Below are 12,506 nucleotides of genomic sequence, written 5' to 3' on the forward strand. Positions count from 1 at the left end.
TCAGAGTCGCAGGCCCTTGGATGGAATTCTAGCACCGGACAATGTCATCACGGGCCTTGACTTCCTGGGCACCTCCCCAGAGGTAAAAATCAGTCAGTAGTCCTTGTGGCCCTGGGTTGCCATAGACCAGCAGCCAGAGTTTCCGCAGGAGTGCGGTGCGTTTAGTAGCAGCCTGGAGGGACCCCGCTCCTGCTTTTTCAGCGTTTTTCTCCTCTGAGAAAGAAGAGACTGTCCCTAAGGCAAAACGAAAAACAGAAGGGCGAACTTCCGCTAAGCAAGCAGCCGGAGTCTCGGCTCTAAGTAAGGTGCCTGGCACCTTTAAGCAGTTTAGAAGCCCACGTGACCCAGAGAGCGCCCGGCCCAGCGGTCACGTGGGCGCGCGTGCCCCACACTCAGGAAGAAGCTGGGCGCCGGAGCCGTCCGCCCACACGGGAGCCGAGGGGGAGGGGGAAGGGGGGGGAGGGAGGGCAAGCGGCGGAGGGATCCCGCGGCGGCTCCCCGTGCGCGTGCGCAGCGAACAGCTGTCACCTAGTGCGGAACAAGTCTTCCAAAGATCCCAAAGCCCTCGGGGAAGGCCGCACTTTTCCATCCTCCTTCGTTCCGGAGGCCTCTGGGCCTCTGCCCGCGGCGCAGGTAACCGCTTCTTGATGCGGGCAGAGCGGGAAGGCTGGCGGCCTCGGCCGGTCTTCTCCGGACAGCGGCACGGGGCCTGGGGAGGGGGGGGGGAGGGCAGCAGTGCACAGCCGTCCGCTGGGAGGGAGGAGGCGGCCGTGACAGCCCACGCTGGGCCTCCGGGTTCGGGAGCTCGCCCGTCGGTCTCCTCGGAGCCGAACGGAGGTGGTGCCTGCTCTGGACCGCCGCGCCTGGGTGGACTGCGGCACCGACCAACCCGACTGCGGCCGACTGCGGGAAGGCTCGGCCTCCTGGGCGCCCTCCGGGCCTCCCTTCGGGGTCGGGAGGTCCCCACCCGCGAGGTCGCAGGTAGCCCCCACCCCCCCACTCGGGTTTGTTCTTGCCCTGGCAGATGATCTTTTCGTTTTTCTTTGCTCCGTCCTGAGGCCATTTCTTTGTGCAGTTCTTGGAGGAGCCATGATGCGCGGGGTAAACAGTGGGTGCTTAATAAATGCGAGCTTGATGCGGCAAGTGAACTTGCAGGGACAGGGCGTGTTGTGCAGTGGGAATGCGGCGGGGAAAGCAGGCGGGCTACCTGGGGCTGGAACTTGGGTGTTTTCTGCTTAGCAGTGAAAGCAGCTGGACTCAGTTCTGATGTTTTCGTAGTGGACCCAAGAGGCAGGCTCCCCCCCCCCCCCCCCCAGCCCCGCAAGCTCGCACGAACTGCCTTTGGACAGGTGTTACCAGAGAAGACTTAGCAAACTTATTCTTTTTTCTTTTTCTTTTTGCACTCAAGTCATTCACACTTGGTGATTTACCTAGCACTGCTTAGAAAGCTTGATTTAGAACTGCAGCAGTTCTTGAGAGAAGCTTTTGATAAGGCTCCATTCGCATAGCTTATCTCCAATCTTTGCTACTTTTCACCCACTTGAGTTTTGCAATTAAAAACAGGAGAGGGAGAGCTTCATTGTTTCTATGCAAAGGTTTCTAATATTCTCATTTAAAAGTGTGATGGTGGCTGGGCGGGCGGTGGTGGCGCAGCACATCTTTAATAATCCCAGCACTCAGGAGGCAGAGGCAGGTGGATCACTGTGAATTCGAGGCCAGCCTGATCTACAAAATGAGTCCAGGACAGCCAAGGATATACAGAGAAACTCTTGTCTCGAAAAACCAAGAAAAAAAAATGGTTAAAAAATTAGTGACTTGGGCTGGAGAGATAGCTCAGAAGTTAAGAGCACTGACTGCTCTTCCAAAGGTCATGAGTTCAATTCCCAGCAACCCCATGTTGGCTCACAACCATCTATAATGAGATTTGTATAAATAATAAATAAATAAATCTTTTTAAAAAATTAGTGACTTGGGCTGGAGAGATGGCTCAGTAGTTAAAGGGCACCCATCGGCTGCTCTTCCAGGGGACCTGGGTTCAATTCCAAGCACCCACATGGCAACTCACAACTGTCTGTGACTTCAGTATCACACAGACATACATGCAGGCAAAACACTAATGTACATACAAAAAAAAGTTAATGACCTTAACTTTTTTTTCTTTTTGTTGTTTTTGAGTCAAGGTCTTACTTTATGTAATTCTGCCTTGAACTCAAGGAGATGCACCTGCTTCTGCCTGCGCAGTGCAGGGAATTCCAGGTGTTCGCCTTTATTCATGCAGTGCTACTCTCTAAAATTTGCCATTTCTCCTTACTCCTCAGTCAGGGAATATAGCTCAAGTGGTATGTGAATGCTTAGTATCTGAAGATCTTAGGTTCAATCTCTAAGATGGAAAAAAAGAAAAAAAAATCTTTTTACTATTAGCACGATCACTACCTAAGTGTTCTCAAACTTGCTGGCCTGGTAACTGTTATGCTTTGTTTGGAATGTAATGCCTACTTGTTTAGGAACTTTAGGCCCTCCTTCTAATTTTAGTGTTTTTGAATTTGCATAATGTTTACACTTCTCCACAAAATTGGTGATACAATAAAATTCAACTCAGAGGCTTGCTTTGTTTTACTTTATTTATTTTAATTCTAAAAAAATTCACTTATTTCCATCCTCTCACACTTTCCTTTACCTTTGTGGTGCCTCTTGTAGCCCACAGGGATTGGTGAATTTGTGATCTTTCTGTCTACTTCCTGAGTGTTGGATTACCATTGTTTGACTCAGTGCTGGAGATTGAATTGAAGGCTTTGGTGCATGGTTGGCTAACTCTACTAAACTACATTTTCAATCCCACTTACTGTTAGCAGTGCTTCTTACTGCTTATACCTATAACTTTGACATTAGTTGTTACTATTTAGTAGAGCTTAAATGATAAAATAGGTACATTCTGTACTGTCACTATACATAATAGGGTCTTTCTTTAAAAATTGTTTTCACAGGAGCTGGTAAGATGGCTCAGTGGTTAAAAGTTTGAGTGGTTAAGGTGATGGGCTAGAAAAATTGTCTTCTATTACATATTAATAATTACATGTTTAGTGCTCCTCTATAAGTACCATTTCTTGTTTATTTGTATTAAAAGTTTTCATATAATATATTTTGTTCATATTTTTCTCACCACCAACTAACTCCTCCCAGATCCTCTCCACCACTTCATGTTCTAGCTCTCTCTCACAGCCTCCCCACAATTCCCACCCAACCAACCAATGTGTTTTATCTTGGGTCAACCACTTCTGGGCCAGAGGCCTGCCCTGGAGTGTGGTTATTATATCCAATGACACTCCATTGGAGAGAACTGACTTTCCCGGAGGGCATCAATTACAAATACCTTCTTGATTAAGGATAGGACTCCATGTCCACTTCTCCCTCATATAGCTTGAGCCTATACAGGTCTTTTGTGTGTGCATTGTTCCTGTTGTCCCTGGAAGATGCTCTTTCTTTGGAATCATCCATTGCCTCTGGCCTTACAGTCTTTCCACCTCCTCTTCTGCAGAGATTCTTGAGACTTGGGGATTGAGGAGTTTGATGAAGACATCTCATTTAGACCTAAGTGCTCCAAAGCTCTCACTCTCTGCACATCGTCCAGTTGTGGGTCTCTGTTAATTACCACCTACTGTAAGAAGCTTCTCTGATGAATGTTTAGTGAGACACTGATCTATGGCTATAGCATTAAGCCACTAGCAGTCATTTATTGTAGTGTTATTTAGCAGAGAAGCAGTAGTAGATTTTTTTCCTAGACCCATGACCTATTTCAAGTGCATGGCCACTTAAGCAGCGTCATGTATTCCATGTCATGGTAAATCTAATAATAATAAAAAAAAGGTATTGAATACTCCAGTAAACCAAAATAAGTTGCAGGCAGGTTACAGGGCTTGTTGCTGGGTAATATTGAAGATTAACTTTCTTCTCTTGTATGGTTTAAAGTACCTTCCAGCACCATGAATGCTAGTAAGCAGAGGTAAAGCATCTTTTTGGGTACTGGTTCAATTTCATGGGTACCGTGTTTGATGGTATGAGTAGCTGGTGTTTTTAGTATTTGGGCCTTAATATTAGGTTGTGGCAAGTAACCAATAGCTTTGGTAATAGCCTGTTAAGTTTTGCAGTCATATTTATAGGATCCATTTGGCTAATGACTCAAAAAGATGTAACACATTTCCTGTACTGGGGTTTTGTGGCAGATAATGAGTTGGGCTTTTGTCTACCCTATTATATGATGATTATATTTAGATTACTTTCATAGATTATATATTTAAGAAAACTTCTAAAGTAGCAGGCTTCCTTATGGCTTAAGGCCTTCAGTGTCTCTCCCTATATTTTCTCTTTTAATTTCCCTACCCTCCTATTTCCCTCATCACTTGATATTGGTCATTCTGCTTTATCTCCCCATATCATTATATTTTTATTTTCCCTTTCTTAGGATAATCGCCCCCAACCCTTTTACTAGGTACTAGGTACTTAGCCCCCACACTCCACCCCCTTTTACTAAGTATTAGGTGCTTAACCTCTGTGGCTATTCAAATTATAGCTCACACATCTAAAGAGTAAAAGCTAACATACACATCTAAGAGAAAACATGCAATATTTGTCTTTATGGTTTTAGTTACGCAAGATGACTATTTCTAGCTCTTTCCATTTACCTGAAAATTTTATTTTTTTTAACCACCAAATAATATTTCATTGTGTAAGTGTACCACATTTTCATTATTTATTCCAGTAGTTGACTAGCACTTGGGCTGTTTATAGTTTCCTGCTTATTATGTATAGAGAAGTAATGAACATGGATGTGCAGGTATTTAGTAAGATGAAGAGTTCTTTGGATGTATATGCAAGGAGGTATAGCACAATCCTGATTTCAGTATATTACTATGTAATTATTACTACTGTAATAACATGATAACATGTTGGTATTGCCATAAAACAAATGTATTGCTCAGTAGAATAGAATTTAAGATCCAGATATAATTCTACGTATTTGTGGACACTTGAATTTTTTAATGAAGCCAGAAATACACACTGAGTAAAAGGAAGCATCTTTAACCATGGTCTTGGTAAAACTGGATGGTCATATGTAGAGGAATGAAAATATATCTATATTTTCCTGGAAAAATAAAAAACAAAAAACCTACTCTAAATGCATCAAGGACTTCAATGTAAGACCATATATCCTAAATATGATAGAAGAGAGTCAGCAATAGTCTTGAACTCACTGGCAGGGTTTTCTGGACAGAACACTGGCACAGGCACTAAGAACAACAATTAATAAATAGAACCTCATGAAACTGGACAGCTTCTATATGGCAAAGGACACCATAATTTGGGCAAAGTGGTAGACTACAGAATGGGAAATTATCTTTACCAATTATGCATATAGTAGTGTGTTAGTATGTAGAATATACAAGGAACCAAGAAGACTGAAGGTCCAGAAAAGAACCAAATTAAAAATGTGGTGCAGGCCAGGCAGTGGTGGCGCACACCTTTAATCCCAGCACTTGGGAGGCAGAAGCATGTGGATCTCTGAGTTGGAGGCCAGCCTGGTCTACAAAGTGAGTTCAGGACAGCCAGGGCTACACAGAGAGACCCTGTTTTGAAAAACCAAAACCAAAACGGAAAACGAAATAAAACAAAACAACAATAACAACAACAACAACAAAACGGGGTACAGAATTTTAAAAGTAAGTAAAAAGAAACGCAAATGTCTGAGAAACACTTAAAGAAATATTCAATATATTTCGTCATTAGGGAAATGTGAATTAAAGCTCCTTTGATATTTCATCATAACTTGGAATAGCCAAGACCAATAAAATAAATGATAGCACAAGCTGGTGGCGAAAGGATTATTCATTGCTAGTGGGTGTGCAAACTGGTATAGCCAGTCTAGAATTTAGTGTGGAGGTTCCTCAGGAAGCTGGGACTCAATCTACCTCAAGATTCAGCTGTTTGTTTATTTTTTGGGGAAAGGGACTCTGTAGCTCTGGCTGGCCTGGAACTCACTATATACCAGGCTGGCCTGGAACTCCCAGAGATCTGCATGCCTCTGCCTCCACAGTGCAGGGATGAAAGGCTTGTGCCACCATTCCTTTCTCCTCACACTGTTTCTCATCTGTATAATGTCATTGTTTTGTTTTTGTAGTACTGGAGATCAGAACTAGGGCCTTAGATATGCACTGTGTATTTTTGTCTTTAGCACTATAGAGAGTGTGTGAGTTCTAAAATATGAATTTAAAATACTAGTGTTAAATGAAACAAGATAATAGCAACAGTAAGTTTGGACAGGGAACTGACACATAATTCATAATTTCCTTTAGTTATGAGGTTTAAGTAGAGTGAGGCAGACCCAATGCCCTAGCTCATTTTATTTTTCAATCTTCCTTTCATACTTCCTTCTCTGTCCCTTGGAATTAATGGATATACTGAAAATACATTTCCTTTCATATTCCATGGTAGCTGGATTTGGTCCCGCCCAGTAGTCAGAATAATCTCTTTAAGAAGTTTAAAGGCATGGTGGAGCACACCTTTAATCCCAGCACTCAGGAGGCAGGCGGATGGTTGTGAGTTCAAGGCTAGGCTGGTCTACAAAGTGAGTCTAGGACAGCCAAGGCTACACAGAGAAACTCTGTCTTGAACCCCGCCCCCCCAAAAAAGTTTATCCTCCATGCTCCACTTTCACGTGATTCTTCATTGTGGGAACCAGCCGGTTACAAAAACAAAATAGCCAGAGTCTGTAACAGAGCAGGGGGGTTGGGGAAACTCCCCCTCCCCCCAGACAGGGTTTCTCTGTGTATCCTTGGCTGTCTGGTTGTCCTGGACTCACTTGTAGACCAGGCTGGCCTCGAACTCACAAATATCCACCTGCCTCTGCCTCCCAAGGGCTGGGATTAAAGGGGAGTGCACCATGCCTGGCTGGGGAAACTCATTTTTTAAAAGAAATAATTTAGCTTTAATTATTTAATTATTTTTGTCTATTTTTGTTTTTTCAAGATGGGGGTTTCTCTGTGTAGCCTTGGCTGTCATAGACCAGGTGAAGGCATGCACTACCCTACCCTGCTTTTTTTGTTTTTTTTGAGACAGGGTTTCTCTCTCTCTCTCTCTCTCTCTCTCTCTCTCTCTCTCTTTTTCCAGACAGGGTTGCTCTGTGTAACAGTCCTTGCTATCCTGGACTCAAGGCTGGCCTCGAACTCACAGGGATTCAACTGCCTCTTCCTCTCAAGTGCTGGGAATAAAGGTGTATGCCACCATGCCCGGCTGATATATTTTTATTTTATGTGTATTTTTGGTGTTTTATCTGCATGTAAGGGTGTCAGATCACCTGGAACTTGAGTTACAGATGTTAATGAGCTGCCATCTGGGTTCTGAGAAGAACAGCCAGTGCTCATAGCTGTTGAGCCATTTCTTTAGCCCCTATTATTGCTTTGTTTTGTTTGGTAAATTTTCTTCCTGTAGTGATTACTTTCTTAAAAATTTTACTTATTTTATTTTGCCTGCATGTATGTCTGTGTAGGAGTGTCAGATTTCAGAGTTACAGACAGTTGTGAGCTGTTAAGTGGGTGCTGGCAATTGAACCCTGCTCCTTTGGAAGAGCAGTCAGAGCTCTTAACCACTGAGCCATCTCTACAGCCCTAGCGTTTACTTTTACTAACTTAGATGAAAAAAAAATTTTTTTTAAAGTATAGCCTTAAAAAAGTAAAAAAAAGTAAGTCTCATATCTATCAGAAAGTTTTAGGGTATGTTATCATGAGATTACTACTGGTTGCTTACATGTATCTATTTATTTATTTATTTTTTTGGTTTTTCTAGACAGAGTCTCTCTGTGTTAGCCTTGGCTGTCCTGGACTCGCTATGTAGACCAGGCTGGCCTCGAACTCACAGAGATCCGCTTGCCTCTGCCTCCTGAGTGCTGGGATTAAAGGTGTGTGCCACCATGCCCAGCTTACATGGAATTTTTTTTGATACTGAAATTAAACATTTTAGAGAACAGAATTTGGCATCTGGAATTATTTAGGATATAAGAGTGAAGTATGTGCCAATAACTCTTTTTCTTCTGATGAATGTATTTATGAATATATTGGATATGTTGGCAGACTGAGAGTGTGCTTGAATAATGGCCCAATATTTGTTCTGTTTATTTTTGTTGGGTGGTATATTCTACATACATTTAAAGAAAACAGTAATATGTACTATGTGCAAAGGACTTATTAGATATTGGATGCTGGCTACTCAAAAACCACAGCTTTCATCTTAAAAGAGGTTCCAGAACCATTTTGAGTGACCATGCCTGGGAACACAGATTTAGGTTACTTCAAATTCATTTTATTTTTCAATCTTCCTTTCATACTTCCCTCTCTGTCCTTTCGAATTAATGGATACACAGAAAATACATTTCCTTTCATATTCTATGGTCGCTGGGTTTGGTCCCTCCCGTGCAGTCAGAATGATCTCTTTAAGAAGTTTAAAGGCATGGTGGTGCACACCTTTAATCCCAGCACTCAGGAGGCAGGGGCAGTAATTTGGGGGCAGGGTCTGGTCTTTCTGTGTGACCCAGGCTACTGTCCCTCTCATTATAGAGCCCACTATGTGGCCTCTAACTCACAGTGATCCGCCTTGCTTAAGTCTCGAGAATTGCTGGATTTTCAAGTTCGGCTCTTTTCTTTTTCTCTGTTTCTTCAGACAGGGTCCCCCCTCCCCTACCCCCCATCCCACAAAGACAGGGTCTTACTATCTATACTGGTTCCAAACTCTATGTAGCTCGGGCTGAACTTGAACTAGTGGTTTTCCTGCCTCAGTCTCCCTAGTGCAGAGAATATAGCCATGCCCCACCATACTTGGACCCACCTCCTTCCCTTATTTCAGGCATGATTTTGCCGTACAGCTCCAGCTGGTCTTGAATTGATGGTCTTCTGTCTCAGCCTATGGAGTCCTAGGATTTTTAGGTGTTGGAATTACTGATAATGCCCAGAGCTACCCCCCACTGCTGGACTCAGTCCTAGTGCATGCTAGGCAAGTATGATTGTGTGATTGAGCTCCAGCCTCAGTTCAGAAATCTTGGCTTTTGTTCTTTTTCACTTATGTCATGAACTTTTCTTCAGAATATACTAAATAGGCAAACTAATTGCATCTCACTCCCCACCATATATACAAGCCTCTATTTTGTCTGCACAAATTTTGTTGGATAAATTGCCTCCTTGGTGCTCTACCTCCTCCACCCCCACCCTATTTTCTTCACAGCAACAAGAAATCAGTTTTGCTTCAGTTTTCCGAGAATAGGTAACTTTAAGAGAACTATTATCTCCTGGAATGATGTGAAAAAATGTTTGCGTTCCAGGAACTGGAGATGTTAAGGGATAGAAGTCCAAAATGAGTTCCTGGCATATTCACATCATGAACTCCTGACTTCCTTTTCTAGTTGTCTCTAACCCTTCTCAGTCTTGTTTTCAGTCATATTTGCCTCCTTGCTATCTCCTGAAGAACAGAACCTAGAGACCTTTTCCTTACCTGAAATATTCTTCCAGATACTTTGCTGTTTATTTCTCTCCTTCGGGTGCCTCTTGGATTTTATTCTCTGAACCGCCTTTCTTTGCCTACTTTGAAACAGGAATCTGTTGGCTCTGCATTTTCTTAATTGTTACTATTGTAAATCAGAACTCATGAAAAACAGCTTTGTCTGCAGGGACTGATTAACTGATTAGATTTTCAATACTATGGAGAGGTTGGAATGTTGCGGGTGCTGAGGTTAGTTAACCTTATCTTGAGGTAGTTACTTTGTCTTTGGCTAGTTTAGTCATCTACACCCAGTAGCCGTTCATTCTCCTGTTTGTATCAGAACTTACATCTTGTGACTAACAGACAAAACCCTTTTGTAATCTATTAAACCATCAGCTTCCACCAGCCAAACATTAAGAATGTCATCAGATAGCCTGTAGGGCCTATGGAAAAGCTTCCCCCATCTTTCAGTACCTGCCTCTCTGATGTACCCAGCCTTGACTTATAATTTTCTTTTTTCTATAAAACTCAAGAAACTGCTTCCATATTGAAACATGGAATTTGCGGTGCGTATGGCTATACCATGTGGGAAGTATATCCATATGGATCATAAATTCAAGGTCATCCTCAAGTACATAATTCTGAGTTTAAGGCTAACCATGGCTATATCAGAGGCAAATTCTATCATTATAGTTTATTCCCTGTGTTGGATACCATTATATCAGTGTGACACAAGCTAAAGTCATAGGAGAAGAGAAAACCTCAATTAAGAAAATGTGGCTGGGCATGGTGGAGCACACCTTTAATCCCAGCATTCGAGAGGTAGAGGCAGGTGGATAGCTGTGAGTTCGAGGCCAGCCTGGTCTACAAAGTGAGTCTAGGACAGCCATGAGTACACAGAGACATCTTGTCTCGGAAAAAAAAAAAAAAAAAAAAAAAGAAAAAAAAAAAAGAAAAAAGGAAAAATGCCTTAATGGCTGTTGACAGCCTGTAGGACATTTTCTTAATTAGTGATTGATGGTGGAGGGCCCAGTTCATTGTGGATGTTGCCATTCCTGAGCTGGTCCTGGGTTCTGTATATAAAAGCAGGCCGAGTAAGCCGTGATGAACAAACCAGTCACTGGCACTCCTTTCTGGTTTCTGCATCAGCTCCTGCCTCCAGTTCCTGTCCTATTTTAGTTCCTATCCTGACAAAAAATCTACCTCCCCAATTGCTTTGGTCATGGTATTTCATCACATCAATAGTAATGCTGAGTAAGACATTCCCTAAACTCTATAAGATCAATTATTGGCTTAGTGTTTATATTTGTTAGATAGTATAATTAATCAAGAAATGGCTTAAAGAGTAGAGGAAGGCATGTGTAGGTTATGTGTAAGCAGTAAGCCATTTCACATGAAGGATTTGATTATCCTTGAGGGAGGGTCCAATATCTCATGGATGCCTGGGAGGAGTCAGTGATTGTTTTGCGAGGACCAGCTTTGATGATGCTTCTAAATAATTATGAGTTTGCTGTATAGAGTGAGAGTTTTAAAATTAATTATTTTTATTATTTTTTAGTGTGTGTGTATGTTTATATGTGTATGCAGTGTTTGTAGGAGTTTGTGTGATGACATCAGGTGTCTTGTGGTATAATGTTCCACCTTATTCCCTTTAGAAAGGGCCGCTTAGCTGAACTTGGAGACAGGGTGGCAGCTGGCAAATCCCAGTGAGACCTTGAACAATGGCGGGGATACAAAACATGACCATGCGTGGCTTGTTACGTGGATGCTGGAGTTTGAATTCTGGACCTCATTTTTGCATAATAAATACTCTTATCAACTGAGTGAGCCCCTCTGGTACCCCCCTTCTTGCATTCTGTCCTCAGTATTTAAGGCTTGTTTTTGGTGGTTTTGCCATGTAGTTGGTTTGTAAATTATTAGAGAACAGCATCTTATAAAACAAAACAAAACAAAACAAAAAAGGGGCTGGAGAGATGGCTCAGTGGCTAAGAGCAGTGTCTGCTCTTCCAAAGGACCTGGGTTCAATTCCCAGCACTCACATGGGAGCTCACAACTGTCTGTAACTCTAATTCCAAGGCATCTGACACCTACATACCAGTGCACATAAAATAAAACTAAATGAAAATTAGTAAAAAAACAAACAACAAACAAACAAAACTGGAAGCACACTCCAGATGTGTGCTAGGGATATTGGATATCTTCCATGCAGGATATATGCTAGGCCTTTATATATGTACATATGTGAGTTGAGAGAGTGGAACTTGTGCATCTGTGGTAGACTGCACTTTTAGAAAATTTATTTTTACCTAGAAATATTTCATGGAGGTCAGCAGTACAGTCAGGTCAGTGATTTTGTGCCCAGAATAGGAGCATGTTAGGGAAGCCAGCCTTTTTTTTTTTTTTTTTAAACATCAGGAGTCCAGGAAAAGATGTGAGTGGTAACTAAAGAGTTCCTTTGGTAGACACACGCATACTGTTTTGGTGAAGGCCACTGACTAAACACAATCCCAGCAATACATTATTGATGGCCACATTTTTTCTGCAGAGACATCATGGAGGTGGTGGAGGCGGAGAGTCCTCTGAATCCCAGCTGTAAGATAATGACCTTCAGGCCTTCCATGGAGGAGTTTCGGGAGTTCAACAAGTACCTGGCATACATGGAGTCTAAAGGAGCCCACCGAGCAGGTCTTGCCAAGGTGACTATACTCAGGCTTGCCCTAAAAATATCATTTGATTTTTAAATTACATTAATAATTTTTGTTTCTTTGAATGGAATGTGTCTGCTATTCTAGTTAGTTCACCTGGAACGCTTAATTTTTTCAAAGGCTATGTTACTTTCTTTGGATTATTTATTCTAGGCTATGTTCTATACTTTTTCTTTCTTTTCGTATTTAATAAATCAAGGCTTCCAGAGGTGGAAGGGTATACGTTTTCATCAATTTCTCACAGAAAATGCCTATTAACTTGGCGTTTAATGTGATTTTCTT

General features: G+C 42.3%; 1 protein-coding gene across 3 annotated transcripts in view; it reads left to right on the top strand.

The window, feature by feature from the left end:
* Positions 1-461: 461 nt before the first annotated feature.
* Positions 462-12,506, top strand: part of KDM4C (lysine demethylase 4C) — a 157,005-nt gene continuing 144,960 nt past the window's right edge. For 2 of the 3 annotated variants that reach the window (XM_084791122.1, XM_084791125.1), the window contains exons 1-2: positions 462-633; positions 12,065-12,215. In XM_084791122.1, coding sequence (XP_084647248.1) covers positions 12,072-12,215 — 144 coding nt within the window. In that variant the 5' untranslated portion in view covers positions 462-633; positions 12,065-12,071. The remainder of the gene's footprint in view (positions 634-12,064; positions 12,216-12,506) is intronic. The other variant, XM_084791121.1, reaches the window with a different exon arrangement.

The sequence above is a fragment of the Acomys minous genome (assembly GCF_964271855.1).
Source record: "Acomys minous genome assembly, chromosome: 1".
Classification (NCBI taxonomy): Eukaryota; Metazoa; Chordata; class Mammalia; order Rodentia; family Muridae; genus Acomys; species Acomys minous.